This window comes from Hemiscyllium ocellatum, chromosome 17, assembly GCF_020745735.1.
Source record: "Hemiscyllium ocellatum isolate sHemOce1 chromosome 17, sHemOce1.pat.X.cur, whole genome shotgun sequence".
Classification (NCBI taxonomy): domain Eukaryota; kingdom Metazoa; phylum Chordata; class Chondrichthyes; order Orectolobiformes; family Hemiscylliidae; genus Hemiscyllium; species Hemiscyllium ocellatum.
In genome coordinates this window covers 60,449,155-60,464,487 of record NC_083417.1, presented here as the reverse complement: position 1 = coordinate 60,464,487, position 15,333 = coordinate 60,449,155, and the positions used below count along the sequence as shown (strand labels likewise).

General features: G+C 41.4%; 1 protein-coding gene across 1 annotated transcript in view; it reads left to right on the top strand.

The window, feature by feature from the left end:
• The window catches only part of smpd3 (sphingomyelin phosphodiesterase 3), a 71,334-nt gene extending 62,283 nt beyond the window's left edge, over window positions 1-9,051 (top strand). The window contains exons 4-7 of the mRNA XM_060837810.1: window positions 1,351-1,440; window positions 4,476-4,539; window positions 7,061-7,223; window positions 8,293-9,051. Coding sequence (XP_060693793.1) covers window positions 1,351-1,440; window positions 4,476-4,539; window positions 7,061-7,223; window positions 8,293-8,394 — 419 coding nt within the window. The 3' untranslated portion in view covers window positions 8,395-9,051. The remainder of the gene's footprint in view (window positions 1-1,350; window positions 1,441-4,475; window positions 4,540-7,060; window positions 7,224-8,292) is intronic.
• Window positions 9,052-15,333: the final 6,282 nt, after the last annotated feature.

Here is a 15,333-nt window from a genome sequence, read left to right as displayed (position 1 = left end):
ACAGGGCCTTATACATGCCTGGTTTTTAGTTGCTAAATGTTTTCACGATCAGTCCTATTTAGCACAACAGTAGCTACTCACCTCAATGAAGCCTGTCCTCAATGTAGATACTGAGGATTTTGTCTCCATATTGCTTGTGTGTTGGTCACTTCTACCAATAATGTCATGGTCAGACATCTGAGACAGGTGGATTGGTGAGAATGAAGTCAAATAGATTATTCCCTCTTGTTGGTGTCCTTCCAACCTATTACAGACCCAAGCTAATATCTATGCTCTTTAGGACGCAACATGTTCAGTAAATAATGGTGCTACCAAGCCACTCTTGGTGATGAATATATCACCAATCCACGGTACATACTGTGTCCTTACTAACTCAATGGCTCCAGGTGATGTCCAATAGGAGGTACAACTGAGTATATTAGTGCAGGTTTTGGCAGGGTGTGGGAGGGATTGCAGGGATGTGGCATGTGAGGGAAATCAATTGGTGGTAATCAAAGGAGGCTTCCTTTCCCATGTTTGACCCAATGCCATGAAATCTCATTGGGTCTGAACCCAGTGCTGAGGACCACCAGTCCAACTCCCTCCTGTCTGTGTGTTCCTGTATATCATAACCTCTGGTGAGTGTGTCTAGCTGGTGTGACAGGACTTGATGGTGATTGTGGTATAAGGTATGATTCCATGAGTACAACTGTATCAGGCCTTTGCTTAACTAGTCTGTGTCACCGCTCTCCAAATCGTGGCAAAAGCCTCCTAGTATTAATAAGGCAGACATTGAAGGTTCAATGTATTAGTGGTTCTTGAAACTCAATGAAGCATTGATAATGAGGCCATCTGGCAAAACAATGGTCATCTGTTTAACATGCTTCTTTACACACAGTTGCCCAGATGACCTCATTATGAATGCTTGCCTGAACTCCAAGAATGGCCAGTGGACTCAGCCCTGCCAGGGCTGGTTACTTAGTTGCAAAAGGGACTGCTAGCTTTATTTACTTGACAATTTTATTAAGTTGCAGTAGCCTGAATTTCCTTTGAAGTGGCTTTTCAAAACAGTGGAGAGAAGTAAAGGTTTATTTAATGGGACTTTCATTGGTGGTTTTTAATAAAGAGATTAATTGGACATGTTTATTTGCACAGGAAATGTTAAATGACTTTTTTTTGTGTATTTTATGTACAAAGATTAGTCTATGTTAAATGCAGCATGAATTTCATACCTTGTGGATGCTATTGAACAGACATGGAGGATGCATCGGGAATATGGTGGATATATGAAGTCACATGGGGAGCATGGGTATGGTTATTCAATATATAGACTATATGTAACTTTGACTTCTCACCTCATTCATTTTTCAGAGGACAAATTAGAACAGCAACATTCATTATTCACCCATTACAAGGATCCCTGCCGTCTAGGCCCTGGAGAAGAACAGCCCTGGGTCATCGGTGAGTGCAACCCCATACCAACAACTGGTATTACTTAATTTTACAATGAGGCACACGAGACTCCATGAAGGCTGATAATATGGTGATTTTAGCGAGGATGAGAGATGTGGATGACAGGTAGGGCTAGGGACTGGTAGCTCAGCGAGGGACAGAGTTAACAATCAGGGAGAAAGAAATTTTGGACTTTGTAATAGCGAGATTGGATGATATGAGGTTCTCAGTGAGAATGTGGGACACAATTGAAAGGGAGGATAAAGGATGATGGAAGGTAGGCACACAATAAAGATGTGGACAAGATGAATGATACATACATCAGAGACAGTAGACCCATTCAGGGAGTTGGGAACAATGGAGTAGCTGGTGTGGGCCTTGGGACCCATGATTGGGGGGGTGGGGCTATCTCATTGTAACAATTAGCAAAACAAATGGATACACTTTCAGTTTGTATCTGATGCTCATGACCATGGTCTGGGAGACTGGCTGCATGCTGCATTAATCACCAGAGTCCATGCCCTCAGAATACTCTGCATTGTAGCACTGTTTCTCTTGCAAAAGTCCCAATACATTTGCAAACCAGCATACAGTGAGCAATCCAATCTGGGAAAGGACTCGGTGCTCAAGATCCAATTGTCCTTCAGTGAGAGCCGAAGTCCATGTGGCCATCAGTTTGGACAGCTAAGATGCATTCTGGGTGATATAGTTGAGATTGGCCATTCTCCCTGCTGCTCAAGCATGACCCAGTAAATGACAACAGATGTCATCAGTGCTCAGATCTCCCATAAGGCCCCAAACCATGACTGAGAAACATTCAAGCATGGGGTTAACTAATCAGAGAAATTGGAGTGGGGTGGTATGATTTTTGAGATATTACTAAATTTTCTAACTCTGTGTGAGTCTGAATATCAGACACGTCAATGCAAATACAGAAGGTAATGTTCATATGTGACTGCATCATAGAACAAATAAATTAATGGCAACAAAAAATTGGCCCTCCCCTATACAAAATTATGCTCTTTTTCCAGCACTCTATAACAGGTATTTGCAAGTGTGGTTAGTTTAAATTTATTATGAGAAAATATTTATCACAGTTACAAAGCATGTTTTCTGTTATCATAGGCCTCTTTTGTGGATAGAATTGGTACGTTGTTGCAGGTGAATGGGTGCTAACTTAGCTTGAAGGATTTTACCATTTTTCAACTCACAAGTGAAAACACAAATCCTGTAATAATGTGAAGTTTAACGGTTAGTTCCAGGCATTATTGTTTATGCATGGGATTATTATTTGTAGTATTAGTTTTTAGATTTCAGTGTTTTGGATGTTGTTGTTTTCCAAATATTGCATTGGGCTAGTTTCAAAGGAGTTGATTGCATAATATGAACAACCAGGTTGTGTAGAATTGTCTGACAAAGTTATGGTTATAAAATATACCAAACTGCAAATGTAACTTTCAATGGGTTTTATAAACAATCACATAGCCCATAAAAGCTGAGTTTTGCTAACTCTATGTAAAACACATTCAAGGCCAGGAATATTTATTCATCCCCAATTATCCTTGAGAAGGTGATGCTGAGCTGTTTTCCTGAACTACACAGTCTCTCTGTTGCGGGTTCACCTATGATTGTATTGGTAAGACAGCGCTTGAACTTTAACCCAGTCATAGTGATGAATGTTGATATATTTCCAAGTCAAGATAGTATGTACCTTTCAGAGAATCTGCAGATAGTTGTCCTCTTCCCTTGTCCTTCAAGTGCTGTACATCACAGGTTTGGAAGGTATTGTCAAAGGGTCTTTGGTGAGTTGCTACAGTGCATTTTGTTGATAGCATTATAAACTGGTGGTGGAATGCCAGCTAAGTGAACTGCTTTGTCCTGGATTATGTTAAGCTTCTTGAGTGTTGTTGGAGCTGTAGTCATCCAGGCTCCATGGAGAACCATCTTGATTTGGTACAGAGGCTATTGCACATTGACAAGTCCTTAAATGATGCCATCCTGCTTCTGGTCAGGCCATCAATTGCAGCAAGGTGGGGGTGTAGGGTGTCCTTAATGGCAGAACAGGTGAAGGAAGACTATGTGTATCACTGATTGTGAAAGCAAGAGAGGACTGCGGCAACAAGGTACTCCCAGACATTGGAATTCACCAAAATCTGACCACCAACTCATCAAGCTCATGAGTACAGTGACGGCAGTTCAATGTCAGCATGTTCAACAAAGGCACATGCATATATCTGCCAGAGTCTTTAACAATAAAGCAAAATAATTGCATTGAAGGAAAGGAAAGGAAGTAAGTCATACTACATTGGGATATCCTGTCCTGTGTGCCCAAAGATCTTTGGGTGAAGGAGTGGCCTGTGCAGTCAGACAAGGATTCCTAGTAGAATCTTGTGACTAAACACTATCATCTTTGAATCATGATAATGATGACCTATTCAGGCCAGTGGAGAGTATTCCTTCACACAGCGGACTGGTGCCCTATCGACAGTGTACAGATTTTAGGAGTCAGGAGATGAGTTACTCACTGAAGAATTGTCAGCTCTAACCTGCTATTGTCATCACGATGTATCTGTCTGTCAGAATATATCATGGCTTCTGTATTTAATTCCTGATCAGGGAGTTCTCTTCATTCTGCATTAGGTTGTGAATGTATTTAGAAAGTCCAGCATTTGTTTCCCATTCCTAAAAAGGATCTTGCTAAACCATTCAGAGGGCAAGAGTCAACCACATCGCCATGGGTCCAGAGTCATGTGGAGACCAGGCCTGGTCAGCAAAGGTTTTTCCTCAAAGCTTGTCAGGAACCTGATGGATTTTTAATAACAATTAATGATAGTTTCATGGACATCGTTGCTAAGTTTAGCTTTCAATTCTGGAGTTCTATTAATTAAAGTCCACCAGCTGCCATGATGGGAATTGTATGCACGTCCCCTGCGTATTAACCTGGCCTCTGGACTAGTCCAGTAACATTACCACAATGCCATCATCTTTCCGTTGCTCAGAGCAGTTTGCATTGGTTTAATACGTGAAATGTGTCTCCATGACAGGTACCTTAATGGATCCAGAGGGACTATATGATGAAGATACTATCACACCAGATAATCTGCAGAAGTAAGACTTCACTTTCTCTCAAAGTTTTCTGATTTAGAGATCTTTTCTCAGTACAAGAGACAGACTAAATGCAATCTTTGAAATTCTCAAAGCGTATAAACATGTGTCCTTAAGACCCTTTAGCCTGCTCTGCTGTTCAATAAAATCATGGCTGGTCTGATTATCCCACAGTTTTCCCGTTCCCCAATAGCCTTTTGTCCTTTTGATTGTCAGTAGTCAATCCACCTCTACCTTAAAAATATTAAAATACATGTTTTCCACCAGCTTTTCAGGAAGTGAGCTCCAAATATTTATGACCCCTAGAGAGAAAAAAAGTCTTTTCCTCTGTCTTAATTGGAGAACTCTTTATTTTGAAAAATTAACTCCCTCTAGTCTGGACTCATCCAATACAGGGGAAACATTATTTTCACATTTTAAAATTAGATTTGTTCGTGGGAGGTGAACAGCGCTAGCCCAGTGAGCATTGACTGTTGATCCCCAATAACCAGGTAAGGATATTAGTGAACTTAATGAGTCAACACTGGTTATATGGCTGACATTAGGCTAGCTTTTTAAGCCAGATTTCTAATCGATTCAAATTTCACCAGCTGCCTTGATGATACTGGAATCCATAATGCCCAAAATATTAGCTTAGAATTCTGGTTATCAGTCTCCTGATATTATCACTGCACCACAACCTTCCTTGTAATCCCGCCTTCATCCTAAAACCTGACACAAGTCCAGCTAGCCTTTCTTCATAAGACAACCTACCCATTCCAGGTATTATTCGAGTAACCTTACTCTGAACTGCTTCCAATGAATTTATATTGTTTCTTAACTAAGGAGACCAATGCTGAAAATAATATCCCAGATGTGATCTCACCAATACCCTGTATAACTGAAGCATTACTTTCCTACTTTTGTAATCATTTTCCCTTGCAATACATGGTAACATTCTATAGCTTTCTTGATTTCTTGATGTCAACATAGTAACTGTTTTTTATGCATGCAATGGAACACCCAGATTTGTCTGTATCTCAGAGTTCTGCAATCTCTGAGCATTTAGATCATATGCTTCTTTTTCATCATTCCTGCCAAAATTGATCATTCACATTTTCCCACATAGTACTCCATCTGCCAGCTATTTGCCCACTCATTTAACCTATTTGTTTTTTATTCACTTGTGGTACGTGGCTGTTGCTAACTGGCCAGCATTTATTGCCTGCCCCCAGCTGCCCTCAAACTGCCTGGCTTGCAAGACCAGTTCAGAGGGTAGTTGTGAGTCAACCACGTTGCTGTCAGTCTGGATCACATGTAGGGCCAGACCAGGCATGGCTGGCAGATTTCCTTCCCTAAAGAATATTAGTGAGCTAGACAATGGCTGACATTGAAACCATTCTGACAATGGTTTCATGGTCATCAGTAGATTCTTAATTTCAGATTTCTTGTTTTAAAATTGAATTCAAAATTCATCATCTGCTGTGGTGGGATTCAAAACTAGGTCGCTGGAACATTAGCTGAGATTCTAGTAATGCCACTAGGCCATTGCCTCCCCCTATTGATAATTCCTTTCTATCCTTCCGATGCCTGCTTCACATTTACGACCAACTGCGTCATCAGCAAATATAGCAACCATACTTCTGCACCCTTCTTTCAAGGCATTTATATAAATTGCAGCTCTAGCATTAATTCCTGTGGCGCTCATTACAAATTGTCAACCAGAAAAGACCCAATTATGGATCAGGGAACATCTCCGGGACACATACACGAAACAACCCCACTGTCCCGTGGCCAAACACTTTAACTCACCCTCCCACTCAGCCAAGGCAAGGAAGTCCTAGGCCTCCTCCACCGCCAAACCCTTACCACCTAATGCCTGCAGGAAAAAGTGTCTCATCTTCCACCTTGGGACCTTCCAACCACACGGGATCAATGTGGATTTCACCAGTTTCCTCTTTTCCCCTCCCCCCAACTTTTCCCAGATCCAACCCGGCACCACCCTCTTGACTTGCCCATCTTCCTTCCACCTGTCCACTCCACCTTCCTCTCCAACCTATCACCTTCACCACCTACTTCGTCTACCTTGTGCATTCCCAGCTCCCTTCCCCCCAGACTCCCCCCTCCCATTTATCTCTCAGCCCTGTTGGGCCACCACCTCATTCCTGATGAACAGCTTATGCTCAAAACATTGATTCTCCTGCTGTTTGGATGCTGCCTGACCTGCTATGCTTTGCCAGCACCACAGTCTTCGACACAATGACTATCACTGACTTTGGTTACTGTATCAGTTTCCTTCCTGCTGTCACTTCCGTTTGGCTTTCTGAATAGCAGAATCCTGGGAACTATTAGCAGGGGTTGGATTCTTGACTCACTAACATTTGGCCACAAATATTATTGTAGGATAGGTACTGGACAAGTAAATCTCTTATCCCAGACTTTGGCCCATCAAATGTGGTGGGTCTCACAGCAGCATCAGACCTTGGAAAAGACCCAACTATGACAAGTGATCAGACTGAAGTGTAACCTTTGACCTTCTTTGCAGGGTGCTGGAGAGCGAAGAAGGGCGCAGGGAGTACCTGGTCTTCGCCAACAGCAGGAATCAACCATCTTGTCAGAAAGGAAGAAAAGTACCACAGAAGAACTGTGGAAGGAGGATCGACTATGCGTTGTACTCTGAGGAAGGCCTCAACCCTGACTGGAAAGTGGTACGGTTCATGTAGCTGTCCCATCTGACATGGGCACTGCACAAAGTGTCCAGTATGAGTGGTAATGAATAGTGTCATCCTAAATTATACTGAGATGACACCATGCCTTTTGGGGAAAGAGCAGGGGAGTGTGATTATCTTGATATCTCTTTCAAAGCAATGTCTTTATGTCAAATGTGCTACATCATGCCATGTTCCTGCAGAAGAGAGTGTTGAGGTGGGTAAATGAATTCTCATTGGAAACATCATGCAGAGATGGTGTGGGGAACAGAAGGGAATATGGATATTTGCACAGCTGCAGGTATTAAAAATAGTGAAATTTGTCCAGCACTGTAACAGTGGACAGACTTGTTGGAAAGAGACATAAAGATCCTAAAGGAGGTTAATGAAACGTCCAAACTGGACTTAAAGTTGTTAATATAGTCCACTGTTAGTCACTAGAAGGCTACAAAATTCTTCAAATCATTGAAATAGTTTGGAATGTTCAACAAAAGGGAATTGGCTGCCAGCTGAACTGTATACAAAAAGAATAAACAAATGCACGAGATAATAACTTAGTGCAGAGTTAATTTCCAATCAATCTCACCACCTTGCTCTTTTTCCAAACTCTTAAAATATTTTGCCTTCTCAACTCAGTAACTAGTTCCTTTTCGAAATCAAGAAATCTACTTCTATCACCCTTTCAGACAGTACACTCTCGATGACTATTGTATAAAAATGGTTCTCATCATTTGTTCTTATACATTCACTAGTTCACTTATTGTTTAATATTTTATTCATTATTTAAAAGTCTGATGGTGTGATGCTCAACTGCTTCCTTTGTTCCGGCAGCTGAAACAGTTTACACAGAGGTTTCCTGTTTGTCATTAGAAACTTTACCGAACTATCATTGAGGCCCCTGGAACCTAAGGAAACAGTTTGGGAGGGTTCGAAAAAAATATATATGTATAAAAACATAACTGGGGCATTTAATAGTGAAGTATTTAATTAGTAAGGGTCCAACTAGATAAAGGGTTGAAATTCTTGTTGATTGACATGTCACTGTTAACTGTTGTTGGTTTACATGCAGGAAGTGGAGGAGTTCAGCTTTGTCACGCAGCTGGCTGGCCTGACTGATCATCTAGCCGTGGCCATGCGTCTCTCAGTATCAACTGGAGAAGAGGACCCTTGACTTCAGGAGGCAGCAAAAACCATTCAGGAAAATGTTATCCATTTGGGAACAAGGGTCGTTTGCATTTCAGGTGCACAGATATGGATGACACCTGATCAAACCTAGCCCAAGGCCTCCCACTCGATTTGTTTATAGAAATTATTTTAGAAGAAGGTATCGTGGGCAATGATCAAAGATGGTTATTTCCATGTTCTACTCCAGGAGGTTGAGGCCTTGCTATGGACTCCCAGAATAGTGGAGTATGAAAAATGACTTAGATATTCCTCACTGCCTTGGACTAGTGCCATTCTTGAGGTGTTCTTTTTTCTAAATGCCTAGCACAACTTAGTTTGTGACCAGTCTGTAAATGTGTTGATGTTCCTTTTTTTGCATAATCCTTTGTATAACTTTCAACCAAGCTGTCACTTTTTTGCCTTTCAATAAGCATGGCTACATGGCAATGACACAGTCAGTGTTAGTTTGTGCCGCCTTCCTAACAGCTTTAGTGCATGTCCCCTCTCTGACAGTATGTGTGTGTGTGTATTTATCTACATATATCTTAAAGCCAAGAATCAGCAGGCAGATGCAATTAGCTGCAGACACCTGTCTAGACCCTTCTGTCAATTGTTACTCTAATCACAGTCACTCAAAACCCACCCGTGCTGGTATTTCAGGTGTGGATATCATGTGACCTTTGACATACAGTCTCATGAAAAACCCCTCAAACAGGGTCAGCAAGGAAGGGAAACTGACTGCCGTCGCCAATCAAAAAATGATTATGCTGAATTTTGTCAGGTTTAATGTAATCCGCACTCAAGACCAGTTCACAACAGAAGCTGAGTCTAAATATCAGCTTCATTTTATGACTTCTGTATAAACTGTTGAGACCAGCAGCACTCTTATTAAGCTGAGAGGTAGGAGAAGGTAGAAGAGGAAGGATGGAGGTAAGGAGCTTTGGTCTAATAAACAGATACAGGATGATAATCAGAAATAAAACAGAAAATGCTGCAAGTTATAACAGCTTTTGGAAAGAAACAATTAACATTTTAGGTCTACTTGCTGAGTGTTTCCAACATATTCTGTTTTTATTCAGATTTCCAGCCTTCAGTATTGTATGTTTTGACTGGGCTGATAATCAATCCTATCTGGTCACTGTTGCTCCAACAAGAAGTTACCAGCTCTAAAATCCCACTTCTATCACCATCGCCCATTTGCAGTGCTGAGTGTTTAGTGCAAACTTTTGCAACTTAATTTTAAGCCATGTCTTTCACTTGTCAAGAATTGAATCCTTGATCTATCAGCAGTTAAGGGAGTGAGGGCTATGACAAAGAGCATTGCCAACATTGTCCAAAGTGAATACAACCCCTTCTTGGGAGGATGACCCTGTGTGAGGGGTATGCCAGTAATGATGGGCCATACTATCTGATGGATATACAGTTAACACTTCCAACCCTATCCAAAGTCAGTCAAACATCCAAATTACAATACAGCTCACATGACATGCATAATACTTTGTCAGATGGGCATTTTAATTATTCTTCTCCTTATTCTTCCGCCTTCATGTAACCTCTGAGAGCTATGTAATGCCCTTTGACTCACACTAAGACACAGACATTGCACCAGAAAACACTTTCTTGTGGTCAATACTAGGCCTCTGTAAAGTAATAACATTGTACAACAATCCAAACATAAACACAATTGTGTGTGCGCGCGCACGTTGGTTGTAGCAACATTGAAAATAATGAAACATCCCTAAAAGGCTTTGGGAGGGTGGGGGAGTATTGTTAGTCCTTGTGCAGAAAACAGCTCAAACCCTCTGTAGTTTTGCCCTATGTAGAATGGTAGTAGAAAGTTGAATGACTGGAGCAGCGACTCCACAAAAATCCCCACGCTCAGTGAGGGGGTAGACCAACACATCAGTACAAAAGCAAAGGCTGAAGGACTCGCAGAAATCTTTAGCCACAAATTCCATGTGAGTGATCCATCTTAGCCTCCTCTTGAGGATCCAGCTTCACAAATGCTATTCGTCAATCAATTCAATCGACTTGAGATCAAGGCACTGGATATTGTAAAGGCTTTGGGCTCTGGCAACATTCTGATAACAACGCTGAAGACTTGTGTTTCAGAATTAGATGTTACTCTAACACTAGAGTTACAGCTACAACACTTGCAGCTACACTACAATTTGGAAAACTTTTCTGGTATGTCCTGTTCACAAAGAAATAGCAAAAATCCAATCAAGCCAATTGCAGACCCATCAGTCAAGTGACACTTGTACTACAATAATCTACTCTTTGACAATTTTGGGTCCCTAAAGGTCCCTTAGCTCCAGACCTTATTATATCCTTAGTTCAAACATTGGGACAAAAGTGCTGAACATCAGAAACAAGGAGAGATTGACTGGCTGACATCAAAGACAACATTTGTCTAAGAAGTTGTGTATTTGGAAAGGCAAGGACTGATTAGGGATAGTCAGCATGGTTTTGTGCGTGGGAAATCATGTCTCACAAACTTGATTGTTACTTCCTCAAAAAAAACTCAAAGAGGATTGATGAGGGCAGAGCGGTAGATGTGATCTATATGGACTTTAGTTAGACATTCAACAAGGTTCCCCATGGGAGACTGATTAGCAAGGTTAGATCTCACAGAATACAGGGAGAACTAGCCATTTGGATACAGAACTGGCTCAAAGGTGGAAGACAGGATGGTGGTGGAGGTTTGCTTTTCAGACTGGAGGCCTGTGACCAGTGCCACAAAGGTCAGTGCTATGTCCTCTACTTTTTGTCATTTATATAAAAAGATTTGGATGCGAGCATAAGAGGTACAGCGAAGAGGGTTACTTCAGATTACAACAGGATCTTGACCAGATGGAGTTTAATTCAGAGAAATGCAAGGTGCTGCATTTTGGGAAAGTAGATCTTAGCAGGACTTACACACCTAATGGTAAGTCCTAGAGTGTTGCTGAACAAAGAGACCTTGGAGTGCGGGTTCATAGCTCCTTGAAAGTCGAGTCGCAGGTAGATAGGATAGTGAAGGTGGCGTTTGGTATGCTTTCCTTTATTGGTCTGAGTATTGAGTACAGGAGTTGGGAAGTCATGTTGCAGCTATACAGGACATTGGTTAGGCCAATGTTGGAATATTGTGTGCAATTCTGGTCTCCTTCCTATCGGAAAGATGTTGTGAAACTTGAAAGGATTGAGGAAAGACTTACAAGTATGTTGCCAGGGTTGGAGTATTTGAGCTATGGGGAGAGGCTGAACAGGCTGGGGCTGTTTTCCCTGGAGTGTCGGAGGCTATGGGGTGACCTTATAGAAGTTTACAAAATTATGAGGGGCATGAATAGAGTAAATAGGCAAAGTCTTTTCCCTGGGGTTGGGGAGTCCAGAAATAGAGGGCATAGGTTTAGGGTGAGAGGGTAAAGATATAAGAGAGACCGAAGGGGCAACTTTTTCATGCAGAGGGTGATACGTGTATGGAATGAGCTGCCAGAGGAAATGGTGGAGGCTGGTACAATTGCAACACTTAAGAGGCATTTGGATGGGTATATGAATAGGAAGGGTTTGGAGGGATATGGGCTGACAGCTGGTAGGTGGGACTATATTGGGTTAGGATATCTGGTCGGCATGGACGGGTTGGACCAAAGGGTCTGCTTCCATGCTGTACATCTCTATGACTAAGTCAGTGGTGTACTGATCATGTCATTGGACCAGTAATCCAGCATTCCAGCCAATTCTGTGGTAATGGCTCCTGTCTCCATGAAGCCTGTCCATCATTGACAAGGCACAACTCAGCAGTGTGATGGTGTACTCTCCACTTGCCTGGATGAATGCAGCTCCAACAGCACTCAAGAAACTTTACACTATCCAGGACCAAGCAGCTGATGATTGAAAACACATCCATCATTTTCAACATTAATTCCCTCCACCACTGACGCACAGTGGCAGCAATATGTATCATCCTCAAGATACAATACAGCAATTTACTGAAGCTCTTTTGACACCATCTTTCAAACCACAGGTTCACCACCTAGAAGGACAAATGGAGTAGATGCTGCAACACCAATACCTGCAAGTTCCCCTCAAACCTCAAACCACCTTGACTTAGAACTATATAGCTGTTTCTTCACCATCACTGGATCAAAATCCTAGAACACTCTCCTTCATAGCACTGTAAGTGCATCTGTAACCCAAAGATTGTAGTGATTCAGGGAGAAGGCTCTTACTATCACCTTCTCAAAGACAATTAGGTATAGGTAATAAACTTTGAACCAGTCAACAAACAAAAACTGAAATGATTGAAGCTTAAAGCTTACTGGTACTGTTCCTGTATTACAGGAAGGATCCAATTGCCAATGTGTCAACCCCAACATAGCAGCAATGCACCATGGGTTTCTCAAGTTTCCATAGCTTTGTGAAATCTGTGTCAACTATTGATTCCAGAGAAAAATAAATGAAAAATCTGACACCCTTTATATTAGGCAGTTCATCCAGTTTCAGGTCAATTAATTCACCACTTGGTTGAGGGGTTACGGTTGCGGAGTTTCCTGCCATAGCACTCCACTATAAATGGACTGCATTCTGTAGCACTGACGGGTGGATTGTTTGATCCAAAGAAATGCTACCTTCAAATGCCCTTCAACATTACCATAAACAGTTTCTTATCTTACCTGGACAATAAGTCTTTGTGGGGTGAAGCATGTCTATTGTATAGGACTGGTTTGCCAAGAAGGTACAGAATCGGTGTGGTATTTACTGATTGAGCCCTCACTGCCTTAAAGGCTGTGAACAGCTCCTTTAACTGGAATTAACCGGAATTAAAGAACTAATGGAGTGCTGGAAATGGTTTCCCCATCATTATCCACAAGTAGCTCTGTGAGAGAGAGAGACCTGCTGAACAGACACAATTCTGTTAAATGTCAATCTCAGCCATATCAGCAGCTTGTCCTGTAGTTCAGTTCCCAAGAAACAGCTTGAGGTGAGCATCTGGCACATTGGCCTCCTGAAGGAAAACACACTCCCTGGGACTCAGCACCAACTGCTTCACCAGCTGTTAAGCGTTCTTTATTTGTCTGTAAATCAGCAAGATATTATGGTGCCGTCTTTTCTTCACTGACTGTGTTCCAGGACTCCAATGTGATATGACTCCTCCCTTTCAACTTTCCTTCCTCCAACAATCTTCAGACTTGTAGAACTCAATCCTCTTGCAACCTATATTGGTTTCATCTGCTTTCCTCAATTGTTTATAGCTTTGAATCTCCAACACTAGGAACCCTATGTACATATTATTCATAGAGAAAATCTTGCATTGATATAAAGCCATTCCGGACATCAGTACGGTCCAAAGTTAATGCAAGCAATATCCCACAAATAAGGCAATAATGTTAAAATAATCAATTTTTGTAATTTTCGTTGAAACACATTGGCCAAGATGTGGAGCACACCCATGCTCCTCTTTGTGGGATCTTTTACATCTGCCAGAGAGGATAAGAGGCCTCAGTTTTAAAATATTCAACAACAGATTATCCTGATCTGACAATGTCAGAACTGTTACAGCCTGTACATCTTGTGACCAGCTATGCAAGATGCTGAACAAGTAACAAGAGTACTACCTGTGGCACAGTAAACTCTGGGGAATGCTGGGCAGGTTTTGGTGTTTATCTTTCATAGTCACGCTTCAAACTTAATTCCAGATCCACCCACCCTCCCCCCTCCCCCACCCTAGGTTCCCCAGAGGCCCAATACTAGAGTGGAGAACATATACAAAGAATGGTCTCAACAACAACGATTTTTTGTTACATGGATAGATTGGAGGCTGGGGGAGGGCTGTTCTCCTGAGAAAAGCAAAGGTTAAGAGATATCATGAGGGGTCTGGACAAAGTTGACTGGGAGATAACGCTCCTTTACTGGAAGGATTAAGAGTCTGAGGATAGAGATTTATGGTGACAGGCAAAAGATGCAATGGTGACATGAGGATTTTTTTTATTGTTGACATACCATCTCCTATCCCTCTGTCTGGTGATGGATACAATCAGTCAGTTAGATGCCAATGAATAAAATGAGGGTGCATCTAAGAGATCTTTTGAAATTAATAAGGTGAAAAATGTTGATTAAAAGCTAATTTTTAGCACACATCTTCAAAAAGAAAATTGTGAACCCCCTTTTCTCAGATGATCCATTCCCACCCAGGAGATTTGCATCAAATCTTCCACTGAAGTCATCAAGAAGGAATGATCCGCCTGAAGACTTGTACATAATAGCAATCAAGGAGTTAACGTCATCAGGTAATTTATCCTCAACTTTATCAGGATTGATCAGACTACAGGTGAACACACTCATGACAATTACTTGCTAAACAGTCCAGGGGTACTTTAAGCAACTAAAATCATACATCAATATATTCCTACAATGACAGACGTGGAGAATAGTGCTTTTTATGCAATGAGTGGTTGGAACCTGGAATGCATTCACTGCCCAAGAGCATACTGGAGGCAGATTCAATTGTAGCTTTCAAGAATGAATTGGGATCATGTGCAAATAGGAGCATTTCAAATAATTATCAAACCAATTGTTACAACTAATTCTTATGAATATTTTCAGGATTGTGCCAGATGTAGTCCAGAATTCACAATATGTTGGTGTGAATGCCTGTATCATTTTTCTTGAGTTCCAACGTTCTGTAGGAGGTAAGGTAAAGCCAAGCGATTCTATGAGATCCTATGGCCCTCACAATTAATGGAAGGTGGATCACAATGGCACATTTGAAATCTTTTTCCACAAAAGAAATTTGTCTTTTCTTCTTGAAATACAATCTTGACATATTGTCTGAAACAAAGGTTCTGACTCAATTTGATGGATTGTTTGTATTCTTAAGGCAAAACTTAAAGATTCTCTCAAAATCAAAAAAAATTGAACATATTATATTTTCCAGCACTCTTCTGCAGCCTAGCTAAAGCAATGAATA